This window comes from Pseudopipra pipra, chromosome 3 (genome assembly GCF_036250125.1).
Source record: "Pseudopipra pipra isolate bDixPip1 chromosome 3, bDixPip1.hap1, whole genome shotgun sequence".
Taxonomy (NCBI): Eukaryota; Metazoa; Chordata; class Aves; order Passeriformes; family Pipridae; genus Pseudopipra; species Pseudopipra pipra.
Window position 1 is genome coordinate 919,221 of NC_087551.1, and position 20,008 is coordinate 939,228.

The following is a 20,008-nucleotide window of genomic DNA, read 5'->3' on the forward strand; positions in this document are numbered from 1 at the left end:
CCCGACTACAAACAAAATAATCAGGGTTGAAAACCAAATTCAGGGTGGAAACATTCCCTCCTCCGTGGGAGTGATCCATCAGGCTGGATTTACCTCTCAGACTCTCCCAGCCTAAGCAAATTGAGTTTGCACAAGTTATTTTTATTTAAAATATTTTGATTTACAATATTTTTATTCTGTCTTTCCTATAGTAGTCTCGTTTTCAGGGAAATGCACAAACATTTTCTAATATCAGGCCAAAAGCCTGATAATTACAGGGTCAGGGCTCAAATTTGCGTGATAGGAGTGTAAAAAAGAAAGGTAAACAGCACAGATGTCAGCCTCTTCCTGATTTATTTTTATGAAGGAATTTCTTTTACATTTCCTCAAGGAATTAAAATCGTTCAACATTTTTTTTTTACAAGCCATTACAATTTCAAGATTAAATCTGCACTTAGTTAAAAAAAAAAAAAATGCACCCAAGGAGGAATTTATCTTGGAAACAAGACTGGTGTGTTGAAGCACTTGGCAGCCCACAGATTTGTCCCATACGTTGGCTGTTTAAAATGATTTTATGTGGTAAATAACAGGAATGTGGGATCATCAGAGGGAAATAGCAGTTTGTGCTTCTCCTAAGCCCAGGTTTACCCCATCAGAGTTAGGAGCTGGTTTCTATAAACATCTCTCTTAACACTGGCAGTGTTATCTCTCAGTATCCACAGTGGGAGAAGGCGAAGAGCTGGATGTAGCTGGCCCAGCAAACCGGGCTCCATTATAACTCTATTTAATTCACCTGGGGAAACAAACCCGCTGAGGCCAATTGAAATTGACTAAACACCGAGACCCGGTGCTTGGAAAGTGCGAAAACAAATTTATTTATTTTTTCTTTTTTAAATTTCGCGTTGATTGGGGGTGTGAGTTTTTTGCGGGTTACGCGTCGTTTCGGGGTGGGTTTTTTTGCGGGTTTAGGGTGTTTGTTGTGGGTTTTTTTCCCCCCAGCTTTGTTGGAACCGCCCTGCCCTCACCCAAGATGGCGGCGGGGCTGAGGCGATGAGGCGGCGGCGGCCATCTTGGTGTCGGGCGGGGGCGGCGGAGGCGGCGGAGGGTAAGGGCGGCCACAGGCCGGGAGGGACCCCCTGGATGGAGCCCGGGAGCGTCGGGAAACTCCTCCGGGAGCGATCCCGGCTCCTCCTGCTCGCCGGGAGGGCGACCCCCGGGCCTCGCCGCCTCAGGGACCGGCGGGGAGCTGCCCCCCGTGCAGGCGGCAGGTGCCCCCCCCCCGTGCCCTGAGGCGGCTCCCGCAGGTGCCAAGCGCTGGGATAAAACAATTCCCGCTCTCTGGTTTCCTTGCAGGATTTAATAAATGGAAACGCAGAAGATGAGCGCGGCTGTGTCCCGGCGGCGCGGGATTATTCCCAGAGGATGGTGAGCCTTGGTCCCGTTCCAGCCGGGAAGCGGGCGCGGCCTGGATTTCCTCGTGGGAGGAGCCTTTCCAGGGCTGTCTCGAAGGTAACCAGGCAGAAATCGAAGGGCTGTGTGTTCTAAAAAAAAAAATAAATCCCAAAGTTTAAGACTTTTGGAGGACTTTGGCCAGCAGCGTGCTGGAGGATGGATGGAGATTGTTCTGGAGCATAAATTGAGGGTTGTTTCTGGTGGGCAGATGGAGATACTCTAAAGGATAAATTGAACTTTTTCTGGAGCATTAATGGGGATGCCCAGGAGGATAAATTGAGATTCTCTGGAGCAGGAATGGAATTTTGTCTGGAGAATAAATGGAGGCTCTCTGGAGCATAAATGGAGATTTTCCTGGAGGATAAATGGAGATGCTTTAGAGGAGAAATGGAGATGCTTTAGAGGATAAATGGAGGTGCTTTAGAGGAGAAATGGAAATTTTTCCGGGGGCAACTGGAGATTTTTCTGGAGAATGAATGGGAATGCTTTGGAGGGTAAATGGAAATTGTCTGTAAGATAAATGGAGATTTTTCTGGGGCACCAATGGAAGTTCTCTGGAACATAAGTGGGGCTGCTCTGGATGTTCCTCAGCTTATCCAGAAGTCCCCAGACAGGCTGGAAACCTGTTACTGTTTGCTCAGTGTCCTGACCTACCTAACTTTATGTATCTGCATCCTCTGGGAATTCCTGTGAGGAATTTTCCAGGGGATTAACACAGTGGAGCAACTCCAGCTTTTATTTATCTCCTGGTGATACTGTTTCTTACCTGTTACCTTGTTGTCTCACTGCTATAAATATATTTTTATTGTCACAGTCCATTTTTAAGGTTCTTCTGGTTGTTTACCAGAATTCCAGGGATTCTCATTTTGATCCCTGTTGAAGCCCTTTGTTGTTTGTGCACATGCAGCTACTGAGAGTTTAAAGGAATCCTTCCTGGGAAAGATATTAAATTAAGAAAAAACTTCCTCTTCCCCTCTCTAAAGAGAAAATTAAGATGTATTTGGAAAGACTTGAGGGAAAAGCAGGGTGGATTTATGTGGATAACAGGATTTTATTGTGGAGATATTTACTGTCTTTCCTATTAAAAACTCTACTGTGATAATTACCTCATGGAAAAAAATTATAAAAAATATATTCAAATATAAATCTCTTCTTGGACTTTGGGAGCCACTGTTGGCCTTTATTTTTTAAAACAGTTGCACTAATTCCACTTGCACCAATTCCACTTGTACTAATTCCAGCTGCTCTTATTCCAGTTCCTTATCAGGACCTGTAATTGAATTGAAATGTGGTTTGAGTTTTGCGTCAGTTCTGGCAAAATTAAAGTGCTTTTGCAGTTAATCTGTTGGATGAATTATGTTTTCTGCAAATCTTGCACATTTTTTTAAAGTATTTATTCGCTTATTGCCAGGCAAAAAAAGCTGGAAAGAAGTTACAAACAAATCCATAAAATATGGGGGGGAAAAAATGTTGTTGTCGTTTAAATTCTTGAAGTGGGTGTTTTGGAGACATAGAGATTCAGCAGCACTTTGGAAAACTAAAGTTTCCAAATGGGAACTAAACCCACGAGTCTCATTTTTTTTTTTTTTCCTGAAGGAAAAAATGGTGGGAATTGATTAATTTGTGGCATTTTTTTTCATTGGAAAGACACTTCAGGCAGCAGTTTCCAGGGTGGTTTAATCCAGAAGCAGATGAACTAAGGGATGATCTTGGAATGTATCTCTCCCATCTGGCTTTGTATCAGATCCCGGTGTCAGCGGAGCTCCCGCGGGAGCGCGGATCGGGATCTTATCGCAGATGGGAATCTTACAGAGGAGCAGGAGGAAATTAGCACGTGCTGTGCTCATTGATTTCTTTAAGCTCCACAGCCCTGGGGTCAGCACAGAAGCCAAGGATATCCTGCTGGAAAACATTAAGGGAGCAGATTAAGTGGGAGCTTTTGTGGGTTTGTGGGCTGAACCTCCGGATCTGCCCTTCTTTGTGCGGCTTCCAAGTGTGCCGGAGGAGCCGGGGGGGTTGTGTCTCCACGTGGGGAATAGTTGGAAGGTGTTGAGTTGGGAGTGTTGTAAAGATCCCTGCTGGCTGTGGGAATGACACAGTAGGAGTCTGAATACGATGAGTCCTTTCCCAATAGGATTTAGACAACTCTATTTTGCCCCTTTCCCCTCAATTTCCAGCTTCTGTGAGATGGTTTAGTTGCCACGGTGGTGACCTGTCAAAGGTTGGACTCAGTGATCCTGGAGGTCTTTTCCAACCTCAGTGGTTCTATGAATCCATGTTTCATCCCGTGCTTGGTTTGGCCTTTTCCTCCAGTTCCTTTTCCTAAGTAGTTTCCCTACAGGAATATTGTTGTTTTCTCTGAGGAGACATCTGGGAACTTGCTGGCAGTGGGGGAGTGAGGAGGTTGTGGATCAGCCAGGTAAGGGGGCTTGAAGATTCCATGGGTCTTCAGCCTTCCAGGGTCTGAAGGGGCCTGGTTCCTGCTGTAAATCCTTGTCACCTCTGCTGTTGGAAAGCGCTTGTGTGAGGAATGATTGATCCTTAATCCCAGCCAGTCACGTTGCTCACGTTTTCGTGCTGCGGAATATTCATTCCAAAGGGTTTTCCTCGGGGATAAATCCAAGCCTGAGGCTGAAATAAGCCATATGTGTTTGCTGATGGTGGTTGTGCTGACAGGGATAACCTTGAGGTTTTCACTGCGTCTCGCAGGGAGGAATTAGGATACGGAATTCCACCAGGCTTACTGATGTCATACTTGAATGGAAAAATGGGAAAGAGGGAGCCCATTCAAACATTTGTGTGTTTCTTCTGGCAGGATGGAGAAGAAGAAAATCCTGATGAAGTCCAAGGTCGCCGCTCCCAACCTCCTGAGGGCACTGCATTCCCTGTACCAGTTCGGGCACCTCTGTGACGTGACGGTTCTCACCCAGCACCTGGGAATTCAGGAGGAGTTCCTGGCTCACAAAGCTGTCCTGGCAGCTTCCAGCAACTATTTCAAGGGGCTTTTCCTGCACGAGGAGATGCTGGACACCAAGACTTGCACGGTGACCCTGCAGGACATCTACACGGAAGAGTTCACCTCCTTCCTGGAGTTCGTTTACACCGCGGAAGTGGAGATCGAAGCGGAGAAACTGCAGCGGATGAAGGAGATAGCCGAGAGGCTGGAATGCAAGGATCTGCTTGACATCTGTGAAGAAGTGAAAGCAGAGGGCAGGAAGGGCTTGGATTTGAGCCTCCACCTGAAAGGACAGAGGGGTGAAAGTGGTGGATCCCAGTGGCCTCACATCCAGCACGAGGAGAACCCCGACCTGAGGAGCTCTTCCCAGGTTGTGGCGATTCCTGTGCAGAGGAAACTTTGGGACAGGCAAAAACATAAGAAGTTGCTGGCGGGCCTCGAGCTCATTGGAGGCCAAGCAGTGGGTCTGGAGCAAGAGGACGCTGGTTTTCCAGACCCAAAACCCAGGACAGCAAAGCTGCCAAAATGTAACAATCCGGATTCCACAAATGCGCTCGGTGTGGATATCGTTAGTCTGGAAAACGAGGATAGTCGCTCCCTCCTAAGTCAGACTGAGGCACAGGGAGCCTGCGTTGTGATTAGGAGCACTCTGCCTGAGCGGTGGGAAGATGGAAAGAGTCTAATTTCCCAGTTTTCCACCAAAACAGAATATAGGAAGTTGCCGCGGCACGCAGCGAAAATCCCAACGCCGGTGGCCTGCGGGAAGCGCGACGAACCCTTCCGCATCCTGGAGCAGTACCGGGAGCACGTGGAGCTCCGGCACGACGCCGGCCTGGCCCTCAGGTCCCGCTGCGAGAGGTGCGGGCAGCGATTCCCGGCTCCGCGGAACCTCCGGCAGCACCGCCCGTGCGGCTCCTCCGGCCACGCCAGGGTCCCACGCCGCAGGGACGCGGCCGAGCGGATCCGCAGGGTGCCCCTGGGGAAGCGGGAATGCCGGGCCTGCCCCTACTGCGACAAGGTGGTCGGCTCCAAGTGCGGCCTGTCCGTCCACATCCGGACACACACCGGGGACAGGCCCTACAAGTGCGAGCGCTGCCCCGCCAGCTTCGCCCACAGGTCTGCCTACACCACCCACGTCAGGTACAGCACCCTCGGGAATGTGCCTCCTCTCCAGCTACAGGCATAAAGGCATTCCCAAAGTCCTCTCTGCTCTAGGTCCAGAATTCCTGGGATCTGATGCGGAGTGTGTTGAAATCGGGACAGATTTTTTTTTTTAGTTGGCTTCACTGAGCTTGCGGTGCAGATGACTGAGCTGAGGTCTCCAGGAGGGGGAATTCTGGGAATTTCCCTTTGAATTGAAGGGGATTAGTGCAACCAGATCCAGGAAACCTCAGATCTGGGTTTTTAGTAAGAATTTTTTGTCTCCATGTTGGCATTTAATCTTTATTTCCCTTGGTTTAAGTCCATAATTTCTTATCCCATCCACCACGGCCTTGGAGGAAAATTTACCGTCCATCCTGTGTTCCCAGTCAGGTGACAAGTATAGATCCTTGATGAAATGAGACATTTTAATTGCCTTTAATTACCTGGTCCAACTCTACCTAAAATTTCCCTGTTTCTGGGCTTTCCATATACACTGTGAATTTCTTAAATGGTGCAAAGAGCAATTCGAAGGAAGTGACTCTTCCCCCAAGGCCAACATGTCTGAATTGAAGCAATTAAACAATTAATTTTAATTGAGTTTACCATTTAAACACGTCAAAGTTGTGCTCTGTTGTTTGTTTGTTTTAACAGGAAAATCCACGAGTCTGGGCAAGAGAGGAAACTCCTGCCTGTCTACTGGATGGTGGTTCCACCTGCACCTGGACCAAACGCCACGAGCTGTGACAAAGATCCCGACAGAGAGCCTTGGGATGTGACATCAGAGGCCACGAGGAGTGAGGAAGAACCCGGGGGTTCATCCACTGCTGAAGCAGACCGGAGCGAGGAGCAGGAGGAGCAGAATGGGAAACACGAGGAAGCTGAAGCAAGGAGTGAAGAAGGGAATGAAGATGAAGGTGAGATGAGTGTGAAGGGCGAGGAGGAGGAGGGAGATTACGAGGCGGGATGCTCGGAAGCCGAAGGAGGTACAGCCAAAGAGGTGTGTTCCGAGGAGGATGGCGGAGACTCAAACGAGAAGGACTGCGAAGAACGCGGATCAGACGAAGAGTCTAAACTACAGAAGGTCAGCAAAAGCGGGGCCAACAAGAACCCCCCCTACGTGATCCGGTGCGAGAAGTGCCAGGAGCAGTTTGTGTCCCGGAAGCGGTACGTGGATCACTGCCGGGACGTGCACCAGTGCCCGCCCGGCAAGGTGTACCGGTGCGACGTGTGCGGCAAGGCCTTCGCCAGCTACACCAGCTGGAAGGAGCACCGGGCGTGCGTCCACACGGAGGAGAGGCGCTTCTCCTGCCCCCTCTGCAGCGCCACCTTCAAGCGGCAGCGGGACGTGCGCACCCACTCCGTGCGGAAGCACGAGGGCCGCGTGAAGCGGCCGCTCTGCTCCGTGTGCGGGAAGATCCTCAGCTCCCGCACGGCGCTGGTGTTCCACATGCGGACGCACACCGGGGAGAAGCCCTACGAGTGCGGCGTCTGTCACTCCAGGTTTGCGCAGCCGTCCCAGCTGAAGATCCACACCAGGTCAGCCTCCAGCCTCCCGTTCCCCCTCCCTGCACCCACGGCACCTTTTTCCTCTCCTGACTTCCCAGCTTCTCCTTAGAGCAGGAACACCGAGATATCGTTTGGATTTTAGGCTCTGTGATTAATCCTTTTACGCAAAGGCTTTGGCTCCGGGTGGTTGTTGCGTTGCCCGTGGTTGGGATTTCAACACGGATGCCCCGGCCAAACTCCCAGTCATCTGGGACAGGCTCTGAAATCCAATGGGATTCACTGATGACGAGTGAGTCAAGGAATTAGTGTGGGATTTCTTTATGCAGCACAGAATCCTGAGGGCTCCTGCTGCACTCACTGAGTTTGACGGGGTGAGTTGCTCTCTGGTGGTGTCTGTGGCAGCTGTGTCCTCTCCCAGGAGGGGGTGAATCATCCCATGGAAAATTTCCCATCTTTGTCTGAAAAGAGAGCAGAGCAGATATGTTACAAGCCTCTTGCTTGACAACTTGAAATTAGGAATGATTTTGCTTGGAATTCCTGTTTGGGTTGGAATAAGGGAAGTCAGCGCAGTGTAAAGACCAAATCTCATGTCCTAAAAATGGGGATATCATGCCAGGTAAGGTCTGCAGGACACAAGGGACTGGGGAGGCCCACAGGATCAGGACCTGATTTATTAATAATCCTTTGTGCTTTGCCTCCTTCAGGTCCCACACGGGGGAGAAGCCGTATATTTGTGAGGACTGCGGGGCTTCCTTTGCCGACAAAGGAAAACTCACCGGCCACAAAAGGACACACACAGGTGGGCATTAAATACTCCACGTGGTTTCTCCCGTGGTTTTCCCTTTTCACTGCTTGGGATTGCTGGTTGGGATGTGAAGAAAATGCCCTTTTTTTCTTTGTACCTCACAGAAGAGATTCCAAGCACCAAGATGGAATTAGTAGGGATAGAAGCTCTTTTAGCCTGGAGAAAAGGAGGCTCGGGGGGGACCTGCTCGCTCTCCACAACTCTCTGACGGGAGGGGGGGATTGGGCTCTGCTCCCAGGGAACAAGGGACAGGAGGAGAGGAAATGGCCTCAAGCTGTGCCAGGTTGGACAGGAGAGGGAATTTCTTCATGGAAAGGGTGATCAGCCATTGGAACAGGATGGAGTCCCCGTCCCTGGAGATGTCCAAGGAGCGATTGGACGTGGCACTCCATCCTCTGGGCTGGGTGACAAGGTGGGGATGGGGCACAGGGTGGGTGGACTCGATGACCCTGGAGGGCTTTTCCAGCCTCAGTGATTCTGTGCTTGTACAAAATCCCCGTGCGAGAATCCCGCGTGTCCCGTCCCTCTTCCCTCAGGAGAGCGCCTGTTCAAGTGCGACGTGTGCGGGAAGCACTTTGCCACCAAGGAGTACCTGAAGTGCCACAAGCGCTGCCACATGGGCGCCAGGCCCTACAAGTGTGAGGTGTGTGGGAAAACCTTCGGCCTCAGGGCCTCCCTGGCCCAGCACAGCAACGTCCACGCAGGTAATGGAACCGCCTCTTGGATCATCGAGTCCAACCTGTGAGTGATCACCACCTTGTCACTAGAGCAGAGCCCTGAGTGCCACGTCCAGGCCTTCCCTGAACACCTCCGTGGTGCTGGAAGCAGGGCTCATCCTGATCCTGGCTCGTTAAACAGAGCACAGGAAAATCTTGTGTCATATCAGTGGTGCTTTCCCAGAAAACTGAGGCCTGGCTTGTGCCAGGAGTAGAGAATGGCTGTAGTTCTCCTTGCAGGATCAGAGAGCTGATTTCAGGGCTTCTTGGCAGTGGAGAAATATTTATCATGGAAGCATAAAATCCCAGACTGGGTTGGGCTGCAAGGGACCTTAAAGATGGGACACCTTCCATATCCCAGGTTGCTCCAAGCCCCGTCCAACCTGGCCTGGAGCACTTTCAGGGATGGGGCAGCCACACCTCCTTTATCCATACTTTAAAATCCTTTGTTTTTGTTTTTGTTTTTTTTTTTTATGGGGGCCAAAGAACCCCCTCTCCTAACGCCGTGTCTCCCGGGATTGGTTGTTCCCAGAGACCCGCCCCTATTTCTGCGAGCAGTGCGGGAAGACCTTCACCCAGCAGGGCGCCCTGCGGCGGCACCAGCGCATCCACACCGGAGAGAAACCCTACAAGTGCCGGGCCTGCGAGAGGACCTTCACCGACATGTCCACGCTGCGCAGACACGTGGCGGTACGGCATCCCTCGGGATCTTCCCGGCCCTCAGGGTCACCTCGGGAGGGGATATAAGCTCCGGCCGGGCGGAGGGTTTTGAGTTTTCAGCGTGTGGAATTTTCCTCCGACGGCGGCACAGCAGCTCCCACTGCTGGCTGCAAAATCCAGGCGTCTCCCAGCCTTAGGAAAAGAGGGAAAAAACCACCATCCCTGGAGGTGTTCAGGGAATGACTGGACATGGCATTTGGTCGTCAGTCAAAGGTTGGACTGGGTGATCTCAGAGGTCTTTTCCAGCCTAAAACATTTGAGGCAGGACTCGGGACTTTGGGTGCTTGTTATGGATTTAACTACAGAGTCCCCAGTCCTTTAATCCCCACCTTTAATCCTCGTAACATGATGGTTTATACGACCCCGGGAATATGGTTTTACATATTTGAAATTATTTTAGTTACAAATCAGGTATAATTGTTCTCCTGTCCTCTTCTCTTTTGATTTTTTTTTTTTCCCCCAGATTCATGACCGGAATGCTCACTGGAGAAGTTTCCTAATCGATCTCACCACCAAAAAGGACCATAACTGGTCCAAAATAGAGACCTTTGGGGAAGCCCATGCAGGAGGAGGCTCCACCCCAGAGATTTGGTCAATGGACCAAGGGAAACTTTATAAACCAGAAGGTGCCAAAACAGCAGCACAGGTGGCATCTGGTGCTGGGGACACCGGGGACACCGACCGCTCTCTCTTGTACTTGTAAGGTCAGTTTTGGCCCCAAAAATGTGCAGAATGGGGAAAATTATCCCTCAGAACTGGGGGAGTTATCCCCAGTGCTGCAGCTGGATTCCAGGTGGAGAAGGGGGTGTAATCCCTGCTGAGGGTATTTATTCCAGTGAAACGTTTAGATCCGTCCCGAGTTTTATTTTCCAAACCCGTGGATGCACCTCAGAGCATCCCATTGGGACCGGGGGGGGGTGGGCGAGGAGAGTGTGTGTGCGTGTTTATACAGGCGCAGCGCGGTGCCGCCGCTGCAAATCACCAGTTTCTCTTTTAATAAAGCCGTCAGTGCCGCCCAGCCGCGTAAAACTCGTTTTCTTTCGCGCGGGCGAAACGCCCGGATTTGGGAACCAGAAGGCCCGGGGAAGAGCGGCCGCGCGTTGCCTAGCGACGGGCGGCGCGCCCGTGACGTCACTTCCCGTGCGCCGCGGCCGCGCTCAGGGCGGGCGGGGCCGTGGCGCGTCAGCGCTTCCGGCCGCGCCCGGGGCCGAGCGGGAGCAGCGTCCGGGAACACGCCGGGAACACGCCGGGAACGCACCGGGAACGGTGAGTGCGGGGCTGGCACGGCGGGAGCCATGCGGGGCTGGCCCCGCCCGACTTCTTGCCCCCTCCCGTTTCTCTACCCCCCCCATTCCTTCCATTCCCCTCCACGGTCCCCCCATTTTCCTCTGTCCCCCCCCCGTTTCCTCTCCAACCCCTCGCAAGTCCCCCCATTCTTCCCCCCAGGCCCCCCTCCTCTTCCCCTCCCTCATTTCCTCCCCTTCTTCCCCCGCCTCCTCTGGGATGTGCTCCCAGCTTCCCCGATGATCCAGGATCCTTTCCAAAAGGGATTGGAAGCAGGAGCTGAGAGGGATCTCCCTGAGGAGCAGCTCCACAGTTCCATCACCTGCCCCAGGCTGGGGCAGCTCCCCGGGAATCCTCTCCCCATTCCCCTTCAGGGGCTGCTGGCCGGAGCTTTTTGTCTCTTTCTAGCTGGTTTTGCCTCTGGAAAAGGGACATATTCCCACAAATGGACAGTGCTCAAGTGGGAATTAGGGGCGTAGTTGTGAAATACACGATGAGTAGTTAAAACTCATTTTATTGGGGTATAAAAGTGACATTTTGATGCCATTAGTTGTTTAGGCATTTGGTGGGTCGTCCTTAAATTCCTGGGAAGGGGAAAGAAATTCCTCAGATTCCAGCAGGAACTAAAGGGTTAAACTCAGCAGGTCTCTCAGAGCCTCTTCAAATCCAGAGAAACGTGGTTTGTTCTGGGGTCAGACATTTGGGGGAAAAAAACCCAATAAACACCAGTTCTTTTGCAAACTTGGGAGCAGCTTCAAACATTCCCGGGAAACACGGTGTAACCCAAGCAGTGCTGGAACGGGGACACCCTGGGAAGGCTGGAAACAGGCCTTCAAAATGTGGGGGCTGGGAGCCCATTTTGAGGGAGGAATTCTTAAGACAGTGAGCACTGTGAGGAAGTTTGGTCGGGTTTGGGTTTTCAGTGTGTGAATGTGATTATCCATCGTGCCTGGGTCGGTGAAGCACTTGGAATTTTATCTGGGAATGCTGTTAAGGCAGTGGTTTTTTAGGAATGCAGTTAATTTTGCTTAACTTCGCTTCATTTTACCTTTCTTTTATTGCCTGCTGAGGAGAGGAACCGTTCCTTAATTCCACGTGCCTTAACCAGAACATTCCCTTGATCCACCTCTGCTGCTCCGTCCCTGTTCCAGGTTCTAATAGTCCAGAGGGTCTCAGGTAAAATTACAGGTGGGATTTAAGCTAAAATTCACTGCATGGTCTGGTGGAGATCAGTCCAAGTTTGGACTCACTCCTGGAGCTCTTTCCCAACCTCACTGGAACACCCAAAACCCCGGAAGTGGCTTTCATCCATTGGAAACCCCCGGGAGTTCCGTTGGCTAACACAGGGTGTCCTCAACAGCTTCTTGCAGGGGGAAGAAAGATGGAAAGCGCTCCGGTCCTGCTGGAATCCAAGTCCTCTCCCATCAACCTGCTGAACGAGATGCACCAGCTGCGCCTGCTGGGCCACCTGTGCGACGTGACGGTGAGCGTGGAGTACCAGGGCGTCCGCGCAGAGTTCGTGGCCCACAAGGCCGTGCTGGCGGCCACCAGCAAGTTCTTCAAGGAGGTCTTCCTCAACGAGAAGGCCGTGGACGGCCCCCGGAGCAACGTGTTCCTCAACGAGGTGCAGGTGGCGGATTTCGCCTCCTTCCTGGAGTTCGTCTACACGGCCAGGGTGGAGGTGGAGGAGGACAGGGTGCAGCGCATGCTGGAGATAGCCGAGAAGCTCAAGTGCCTGGACCTCTCGGAGACCTGCTTCCAGCTGAAGAAGCAGATGCTGGAGTCGGTGCTGCTGGAGCTGCAGAACTTCTCGGAGTCGCAGAACTCCGAGGAGGAAGGCGCTGCCCACCCCAGCGTCCCGCCCGAGTCCAAAGCCGTGGCAGAAGCCGAGCAGGAAACTCCGGGTTCCCCCGTAGCCAGGCCCAGCCACGGAGCGTCCCCGGAGGCGCCGGCTGCCAAATCCAAGGAGAAGACGGACAAAAAGAAGGAAATGCTGAAGGCTCCTTACGCCAAAATCCGGAGGGCAAGCGGGAGGCTGGCCGGGAGGAAGGTGTTCGTGGAAATCCCCAAGAAGAAGTACACCAGGAGGCTGAGGGAGCAGCAGAAGAACGCGGAGGTGGCCGCTGAAGACGACAAATACCCCGAAGACGAGGAGCTGTGCGACCCGGAGGGGGAGGAGGAGCGCGGGGAGGACGCCGCTGCCAAGCCGGAGGGCGCGGGGCGCGACGGCAGCCCCGAGGAGAACCGCCCGAAGGCCGGCGAGGACAAAAAGAAGCGGGGCAGCAACTTCAAGTGCGGCACGTGCGAGAAGGAGTTCCTGTACGAGAAGAGCTTCCTGAAGCACATCCAGCACAGCCACGGCATCGCGGCCGAGCTGGTGTTCCGGTGCGAGACGTGCGGCCAGACCTTCGCCAACCGCTGCAACCTGCGGAGCCACCAGCGGCACGTCCACAGCAGCGAGCGCCGCTTCCCCTGTGAGCTCTGCGGTAAGAAGTTCAAGAGGAAGAAGGACGTCAAGAGGCACATTCTCCAGGTTCATGAGGGTGGTGGGGAGCGCCATCAGTGCCAGCAGTGTGGAAAGGGGTTGAGCTCCAGAACCGCCCTGAGGCTCCATGAAAGGACGCACACGGGCCACAAGCCTTATGGGTGCCCGGAGTGTGAGGCTAAGTTTTCTCAGCCTTCGGCACTAAAAACCCACATGAGGTATGAACAGCCTTCCCTGGCCTCGGGAGATCCTGGGGGGACGAGCACACACCCCCCGGAGCCTGTCCCCTGTTTCCCTTTTTCCCCCCTGCTTTGCCTCACTAGAAGGTCACAGGTCAAGTGCTGCTGCTGCTCCCGGAGCGCTTCTCCCCGGGGATGAGTCAGGGCTGGAATTACTCCAGCTCACTATAGCCAAGACAATAAGAAGCATGGAAATATTTGGGAAAGGCTTGGCCGGGGTTTTAAATGGGAAAACGCCAGATTTGGAGGCTAAGGAGGGAAAAAACTGAGCTGGGAATAGAAACGAGTGACAGCTCATGGGGCAAAAATCCTCTCCGAGGGGTTTAACCTGATTTTCTCTCTGAGGGGCTTTAGCCTGATTTTATCAGTTATTTTTATCTGTCCCAGAGTGATTTTATCAGGGTAAAAGTCATCTCTGAAGGGTTAAATCTCACTGTATCAGTTATTTTCTCTCTCGGGGAAGAGATGTTTTTGTCAGGGCAAAAATTGTCTCTGAGGGGTCGAGCCTGATTTTTATAATTTATTTTATCTGCCTCAGGGCATTTTTGTGAGGGCAAAAATAATCTCTGAGGGATTTAACCTGATTTTATCCCTTATTTTATCTGTCTCAGGGAAGAGATGTTTTTATCAGGGCAAAAATCATCTCTGATGGGCTTTAACCTGACTTTATCAGTTATTTTTTGTCTCGTGCCATTTTTATCAGGGCTAGAATCATCTGTGAAGGCCTTGAGCCTGATTTTACCCCTTGTCTGTTTGGTGGCAGAGACGTTTTTATGAGGGGAAAAAATCATCTCTGAGGGGTAGAACCTGATTTTGTCACCTATCTGCCTTGGGGCATTTTTATTAGGGCCAAAAAAACCTATCTGAGGGGTTTAGCTTGATTTTATCAGTAATTTTATCTGTCTCAGGGCTTTGTTATCAGGGCAAAAAAATCATCTCTTGAGGGGTTGAGCCTGATTTTATCAGGGAAGAGATATTTTTATCAGGGCAAAAATCATCTATGGAGGCCTTGAGCCTGATTTCATCCCTTATTTTATCTGTTTCACGGTACAGACATTTTTGTCAAGGTAAAAATCATCTCTGAGGGGTAGAACCTGATTTTTCTCTCTGATTTTGTGAGGGGGAAAAAATTCTCTCTGGGGGTGGGTTTGAACCTGATTTTATGAGTTATTTTATCTGTCTCAGGGCATTTTTATGAGGGGAAAAAATCACAGAAATCTCTGAGGGGTAGAACCTGATTTTATCTGTCTCAGGGCACTTTTATGAGGGGAAAACAATAATCTCCGAGGGATTTAACCAGATTTTACCATTATTTCATTTCTGTTAGGGCAGAGACTTTTTTATCAGGGAAAAAAATCATCTCTGAAAGATTGAACTGGGTTTTATCAGTTATTTTATCTGTCTCAGGGCACTTTTATGAGGGGAAAAAATCATCTCTGAGGGATTTAACCAGGTTTTATCATGATTTCATTTCTGTTGGGGCAGAGACTTTTTTATCAGGGAAAAAATCATCTCTGAAAGATTGAACCGGATTTTATCAGTTATTTTATCTGTCTCAGGGCACTTTTATGATGGGGAAAAAAATCATCTCTGGGGGGCTTTAACCTGATTTTATCAGTTCCCAGAGCTTTACCTGCCCGAGGAAATGAGCTGATCCGCCTAAAGATTATTTTTGGGGCATAAGTGGAATTTCCTCTCTGCTGTGTCCCATTGCCAGGAGTCTTGCTGAACGCTGGAAACCCGGTGCTGTGTTAATTCCTTACCTTTTGGGATGTGTTTTGCCATCTGTCCTCTCCCTGTGGGGAAAACCGGCTATCCCAAAACCCTCGGCGCGCTTCCCCTCACATCCCAAAGGACGGGCACCACACCCTGGAGAGAAATTCCCTGAACTTTTCCTCTGTCTTACCTTAAAAAAACACCTTTAAAAAATTCAGGTTTACCCTAAAATTCCCAGACCTGGGCGTCTATCCAGCGACAAACCAGCCCTGAATGCCCCCCCCCCCGGCTCCGGTTGTTCCGTGGAGGGAAGAGCCTCGAGGGCAGAGCCTCTGCCTGGTGTTTGAACGTTCCTTTCTCCTTTCAGAATCCACACGGGGGAAAAGCCCTTTGTCTGTGATGAGTGTGGGGCCCGGTTCACTCAGAACCACATGCTCATCTATCACAGACGCTGCCACACAGGTGAGGAGCCGCCGGGCACCGCGGGATCCGGGGCGGAGCAGGCCTGGAAGCCAGGGGGAGGAAAAAAAAAGCCAGGCAAACCATTCCAGGAAAGCTGGAAACCATCTGCCTTCAGAAGATGCTTTTTTGTTGTTGTTTTTTTCTGTTATATTGAACGGGATGCCCTCGTCTCTAGATGTGGTTTTCCTGAGAGAGCTCAGAACACCCGATAACTTGGGATATTCTGTCATTTTTAAGCTGAATGAGGGTTTATTTAAATTGGGTACTGGGAAGAAATTCCTCCCTCTGAGGGTGGTGAGGCATTGGAACAGTTTTCCCAGAGAAGCTATGGATTCCCCATTCCTAGAAGTGTTCCAGGCTAGGGAGCAACCTGGGCTAGGTGGAAGGTGTCCCTGCCCACGGCAGGATTTGGGACTGGGTGACCTTTAAAGGCCCCCTCAGACCCCGGAGGGAGGACACGCTCCATAAGATCCCTCAGTTTTGGCTGGGATGTTTTAAGAGCATTCCCAAAAGCCCTGTTGGTTTAATTCTCCTTTTCCCCCATTTTTTAGGGGAAAGGCCTTTCATGTGTGAAACGTGTGGGAAGAGCTTTGCCTCCAAGGAATACTTGAAGCACCACAACCGGATCCACACGGGATCCAAACCCTTCAAGTGCGAGGTTTGCTTCCGGACCTTCGCCCAGAGGAACTCCCTGTACCAGCACATCAAAGTCCACACAGGTAGGACGTGCTCCTTTTTATTTGACACTCACCATTGCAATATTCCAGCAGGGAATTTCCCCCTCCAGGCTTTTTCCCCGAGGCTCGAATTCCCACCTTGCCTGCAACAGCTTGATTCTTGGTGCCACTGCTTCTTCCTGAGGGATGGCAACTGATGCCAAAATTGGCAGAAATGAGACTGCTCAGAGACAGTTTTGAGTCTTTAAGCAGCAAAGGTATTTATTTTGAGCAACGCTGGGGAACCAGCTCCCAAACCAGCTCCCGAGTTCTCAGTGAAAAGCCAGGTAATTGATACAGTTTTTATGAGTGATTACAACATCTATACCTGCATATTCATTTAATTTCACAACCTAATTATCATATTTGTAATAGGCAGAGCTTGAGGCAGAGCTGTCCTTTTAGGGGGTCCTCTGGTGGTCTTCCCAGTCCTTCAGCCTCAAGAGGGTCCTCTTTGTCATCAACTTTTCCTGACTACATACTGGGAGCTTGCAAAAACCCCCCTGATTCAGCTGTTTATCTCCCCAGATGTCCATTCTATATAATTCATGACTACTGAGTTGTGCTTTCTGTTCTCTTTTCATTAGTACAGAACAGAGCTCTGGAACAGGGTGCCCCTTGTCCCTTTAACATTAATGTTGCATTCCTCAGAGAGAGGGGCTGGAACATCCCCTCAGAACAGAATTCCAGCAGCTCAGAACTCTTGCTGGGTTTCACAATTCCCTGGCACACTCCCGAGGGCCGTGGAGGTGCTGTTAATAACCAGCCAGGATAATCAGTGTCCTGGTTTAGCTCCGAGCTCCTGCGCTGACCGGGGAAAGGGGAAAACGGGATTTGTCCCCGAAAGGAGAGTTTTTGGTGCATCTGGAGAGATCCCCGTGGTCGCTGGGGATTCCCAGGGCTCAGTGTCCTGCCGTGCCACCCTCTAACCCCCTCTGTGCCCCAGGGGAGCGGCCGTACTGCTGCGACCAGTGTGGGAAGCAGTTCACGCAGCTGAACGCGCTGCAGCGGCACCACCGCATCCACACCGGGGAGAAGCCCTTCATGTGCAACGCCTGCGGCAGGACCTTCACCGACAAGTCCACGCTGCGCCGGCACACCTCGGTACGGCCTCGGGGAACAGGGTTGGGGGGGGGATCAGAGAATCAGCTGGGTTGGAAGGGACCTCCGAGATCACCGAGTCCAACCCTGCTGTGGTTCCCAGCCCATGGCACTGATGCCACATCCAGTCTGTCCTTAAACACCTCCAGGGATGGAGAATCCACCCCCTCCCTGGGCAGCCCATTCCAATGCCTGATCACCCTCTCTGGAAAGAAATTCTTTCTAATATCCAACCTAAACCTCCCCTGGCACAGCTGCAGACCCAGCCCTCTTGTCTTGCTGAGAGTTGCCTGGGAAAAGAGACCAACCCCCCCTGGCTCCCCCCTCCTGTCAGGGAGTTGCAGAGAGTGAGGAGGTCTCCCCTGAGCCTCCTCTTCTCCAGGCTGAACAGCCCCAGCTCCCTCAGCCTCAGGACTTGTGCTCCAGTCCCTTCCCCAGCCTAGTTGCCCTCCTCTGGACCTGCTCCATATCGGGAAGGAATCCTTCCTTGTGAGAGTGGGGAGGCCCTGGTGCAGGTTGCCCAGAGAAGCTGTGGCTGCCACATCCCTGGAAGTGTCCAAGGCCAGGTTGGAGCAGCCTGGCCTAGTGGAAGGTGTCCCTGCCATCATCTTTATCCCTGGATCTTTTTAATGTCCCTTCCAGCCCAAACCGTTCCGTGGTTCCAAAAACAGAATTTTCTGCCAGTGTCAAGTACAAGCTGGATCCAGACTTTTCCCTTGTCGTCTTGTGTCCAGCCTTCTCTTTTCCTGGTTCCTCATTTCCAGATCCACGATAAAAACACCCCCTGGAAGTCCTTCCTTGTCATCGTGGAAGGAGCGTCATCCAAGAACGACGACGGCCACAAGACGGAGCTTCCCGACGAGGAGTACGCCGTGTCCCCCAAGATCCCGGAGAAGCTGCTGGCCTTCCCCGGGAACAGCCCCTACCAGAGCCTGGCAGCCGCCCCGGGCAGCGGGAGCGCCGGCACGGACTGTAAGTCTTCCGGAGGGCCGGGATCGCAGGAAGCCCTGATGGGAAGCACCCTGAGCGAGCTCGCGGTGCTCCACGCGCAGCCAGACCCCGTCCAGCCACAGCTCCACGCCCTGGTCAACATGGAATAACTCGGGATTCGCTGCCACTCCTTGAGCTGCACCTCTTGTATAAGCCCTTTGCCTGAGGGAAGCTGGTGGTGGGAAGCAGGTGGGAGTGGATTTTCCTGATCCCTCTGAAAATCCGTTCCACAGCTCCATCTCCTGGAGGTTCGGCAGGGCGACACTTCAGCCGCTCCTCCGGGAGCCCCTGGGAGTCGATTCCCTGGGAGTAGAAGGGGTGGCTCGGGGACTGTGTTCAGGTGGGTTTATAAAGGTGGTGCAGGTTTGTTTTCCAGGTGATTTGATGCCACGTGGACAATCAGGAGAACCGAGGTCGTGTTTCTCCGTGACAGTCACTGCATTTTCCCCAGCAGAAATTCATCCAGGAGATAAGCCAGGCCAAACTGCTTTCCAGGAAACCTTGGTTTCTCTCTGCTGTCGCCAAAGATCCCAGCAGTGAGCCAGCTCACTCCTTGGGAATACGAGTGGGAGCTTCAGAGTCTCTTTCCAGGAGTTTTGAGTCTCTTAAGTAGCAAAAGGAGCAGGTGGGAGCCAAGTGCTGGTTTGTTTTATCCACATTTCCATGAAAACTGGAGCAGTCTGGCACTTCAGTCTTCACCTTCCAGCTGCTCCAGCTCACATGGAAGTGGGCACTTAGAGACCAAAACATCTCTTGGAAAAATGTCTGGGAAAAGCAGCCATTCTGGAAAAGGTTCAGCTCAGAGGCTTGTCCTGATCAGCACCTGCTGCTCCGTTTGATTGGAATAGGATTCGGGGTGTTTTCCCTGGGTGGGGAAGGAGCCTTTGAGAGTTGTCATCTGACTGGGATGACTCTTTTTTTGGGAACAGCAACTCGCTGCTGTGGTTTAATGCTTCAAAAACTTGGGATCAGCTTCCCAGTTGCCACCATGTAAAAACCTGCATCTTTTTCCAGATGATTTCCCTGTTTCTTTTTGCCTGTCACCGTAGTATTCCCACAGAAACTTTCTCAGCTGGAGCTGTGAGCAAAACTTTGGGAAAGGTAAGCACAATCCAGCCTGGTGTTGAGGGCCTGTTGTCCAGCAATAAACCCCCCCACACACACCTGTGGCACAGAGCTATTTTTGATCCTAAAGGGAGGTGTTGCCATGGAATTCTAATGTAGAATAAAAAAAAAAAAGGGAATTTTTTTTTAAAAGAGAGCATTTCCAAGAGGTTATATTTGAAATATTTATTCCTGGTGAAGCTCAGTTGTCCCCAGTGACGGATGGGGAAGGGGCTGTAGATATATTTAAATCCTGAGCGTCTGGAACTGGAGCCAGGGAAAGTTTTGTACTCCGGGAATGTATGGAAGTGAGTTACTGTTTAACTGTTCTTATTAAAATATGGGAATATTGAGACCCTTCTGGTGACTGGATGGTCTGATGGGGGGGACACTTTGGGACAGGGAAATATTCAGCCTGGAGAAGAGAAGGTTCCATGGAAACCTCAGAGCAGCTTTCCAGGATCTGAAGGTGCCTACAAGGAAGCTGGAGAGGGGCTGGACTAACAGGACAAGAGGGAATGGTTTCAAACTGAAAAAGGGGACATTTTGGTTGGGTATTAGGAAGAAATTCTTCCCTGGGAGGGTGGTGAGGCCCTGGAACAGTTTCTCCAGGGAAGCTGTGCCTGCCCCTGGA

The 20,008-nt window shown here is 51.6% G+C and overlaps 2 protein-coding genes across 9 annotated transcripts; both read left to right on the forward strand.

Moving 5' to 3' along the window:
• The first annotated feature begins 1,012 nt into the window (after positions 1 to 1,012).
• On the forward strand, positions 1,013 to 10,295 carry LOC135412295 (GDNF-inducible zinc finger protein 1-like). 4 transcript variants are annotated; one of them, XM_064650927.1, is made up of 8 exons: positions 1,013 to 1,084; positions 1,333 to 1,488; positions 4,247 to 5,527; positions 6,182 to 7,066; positions 7,741 to 7,835; positions 8,378 to 8,545; positions 9,090 to 9,247; positions 9,741 to 10,295. In XM_064650927.1, the coding sequence occupies exons 3-8, from the start codon at positions 4,248 to 4,250 to the stop codon at positions 9,978 to 9,980; spliced, it is 2,826 nt and encodes a 941-aa protein (XP_064506997.1). In that variant the 5' UTR covers positions 1,013 to 1,084; positions 1,333 to 1,488; position 4,247; the 3' UTR covers positions 9,981 to 10,295. The 4 variants fall into 4 exon arrangements, with proteins under 4 accessions (XP_064506997.1, XP_064506999.1, XP_064506998.1 ...); XM_064650926.1 differs by lacking the exon at positions 1,013 to 1,084 and adding an exon at positions 1,100 to 1,247; XM_064650928.1 differs by lacking the exon at positions 1,013 to 1,084 and having other exon boundaries at positions 1,098 to 1,488; positions 9,044 to 9,247; positions 9,741 to 9,858.
• Positions 10,001 to 19,727, forward strand: LOC135412296 (GDNF-inducible zinc finger protein 1-like). Of its 5 annotated transcripts, none has more exons than XM_064650930.1 (6): positions 10,411 to 10,543; positions 11,922 to 13,264; positions 15,369 to 15,463; positions 16,015 to 16,182; positions 17,126 to 17,283; positions 18,045 to 19,727. In XM_064650930.1, the coding sequence occupies exons 2-6, from the start codon at positions 11,943 to 11,945 to the stop codon at positions 18,378 to 18,380; spliced, it is 2,079 nt and encodes a 692-aa protein (XP_064507000.1). In that variant the 5' UTR covers positions 10,411 to 10,543; positions 11,922 to 11,942; the 3' UTR covers positions 18,381 to 19,727. The 5 variants fall into 5 exon arrangements, 4 of the variants coding, with proteins under 4 accessions (XP_064507002.1, XP_064507001.1, XP_064507000.1 ...); XM_064650933.1 differs by lacking the exon at positions 10,411 to 10,543 and adding an exon at positions 10,669 to 11,737; XR_010429559.1 differs by lacking the exon at positions 18,045 to 19,727 and having other exon boundaries at positions 10,001 to 10,543; positions 11,922 to 13,047; positions 17,126 to 17,260.
• Positions 19,728 to 20,008: the final 281 nt, after the last annotated feature.

What these genes read in the sequence shown, in the direction of transcription:
- LOC135412296 (XM_064650932.1), top strand. Translation starts at nt 10,001, where the DNA reads ATGTGCAGAATGGGGAAAATTATCCCTCAGAACTGGGGGAGTTATCCC. An exon ending in CCGGGAACGCACCGGGAACG is followed by an intron (nt 10,544 to 11,921) that starts GTGAGTGCGGGG and finishes TGTCCTCAACAG; the next exon opens with CTTCTTGCAGGGGGAAGAAA. An exon ending in CTTCCCCTGTGAGCTCTGCG is followed by an intron (nt 13,048 to 15,368) that starts GTAAGAAGTTCA and finishes TTCTCCTTTCAG; the next exon opens with AATCCACACGGGGGAAAAGC.
- LOC135412295 (XM_064650927.1), top strand. Translation starts at nt 4,248, where the DNA reads ATGGAGAAGAAGAAAATCCTGATGAAGTCCAAGGTCGCCGCTCCCAAC. An exon ending in CCACAAAAGGACACACACAG is followed by an intron (nt 7,836 to 8,377) that starts GTGGGCATTAAA and finishes CTCTTCCCTCAG; the next exon opens with GAGAGCGCCTGTTCAAGTGC. An exon ending in CGCTGCGCAGACACGTGGCG is followed by an intron (nt 9,248 to 9,740) that starts GTACGGCATCCC and finishes TTTTTCCCCCAG; the next exon opens with ATTCATGACCGGAATGCTCA.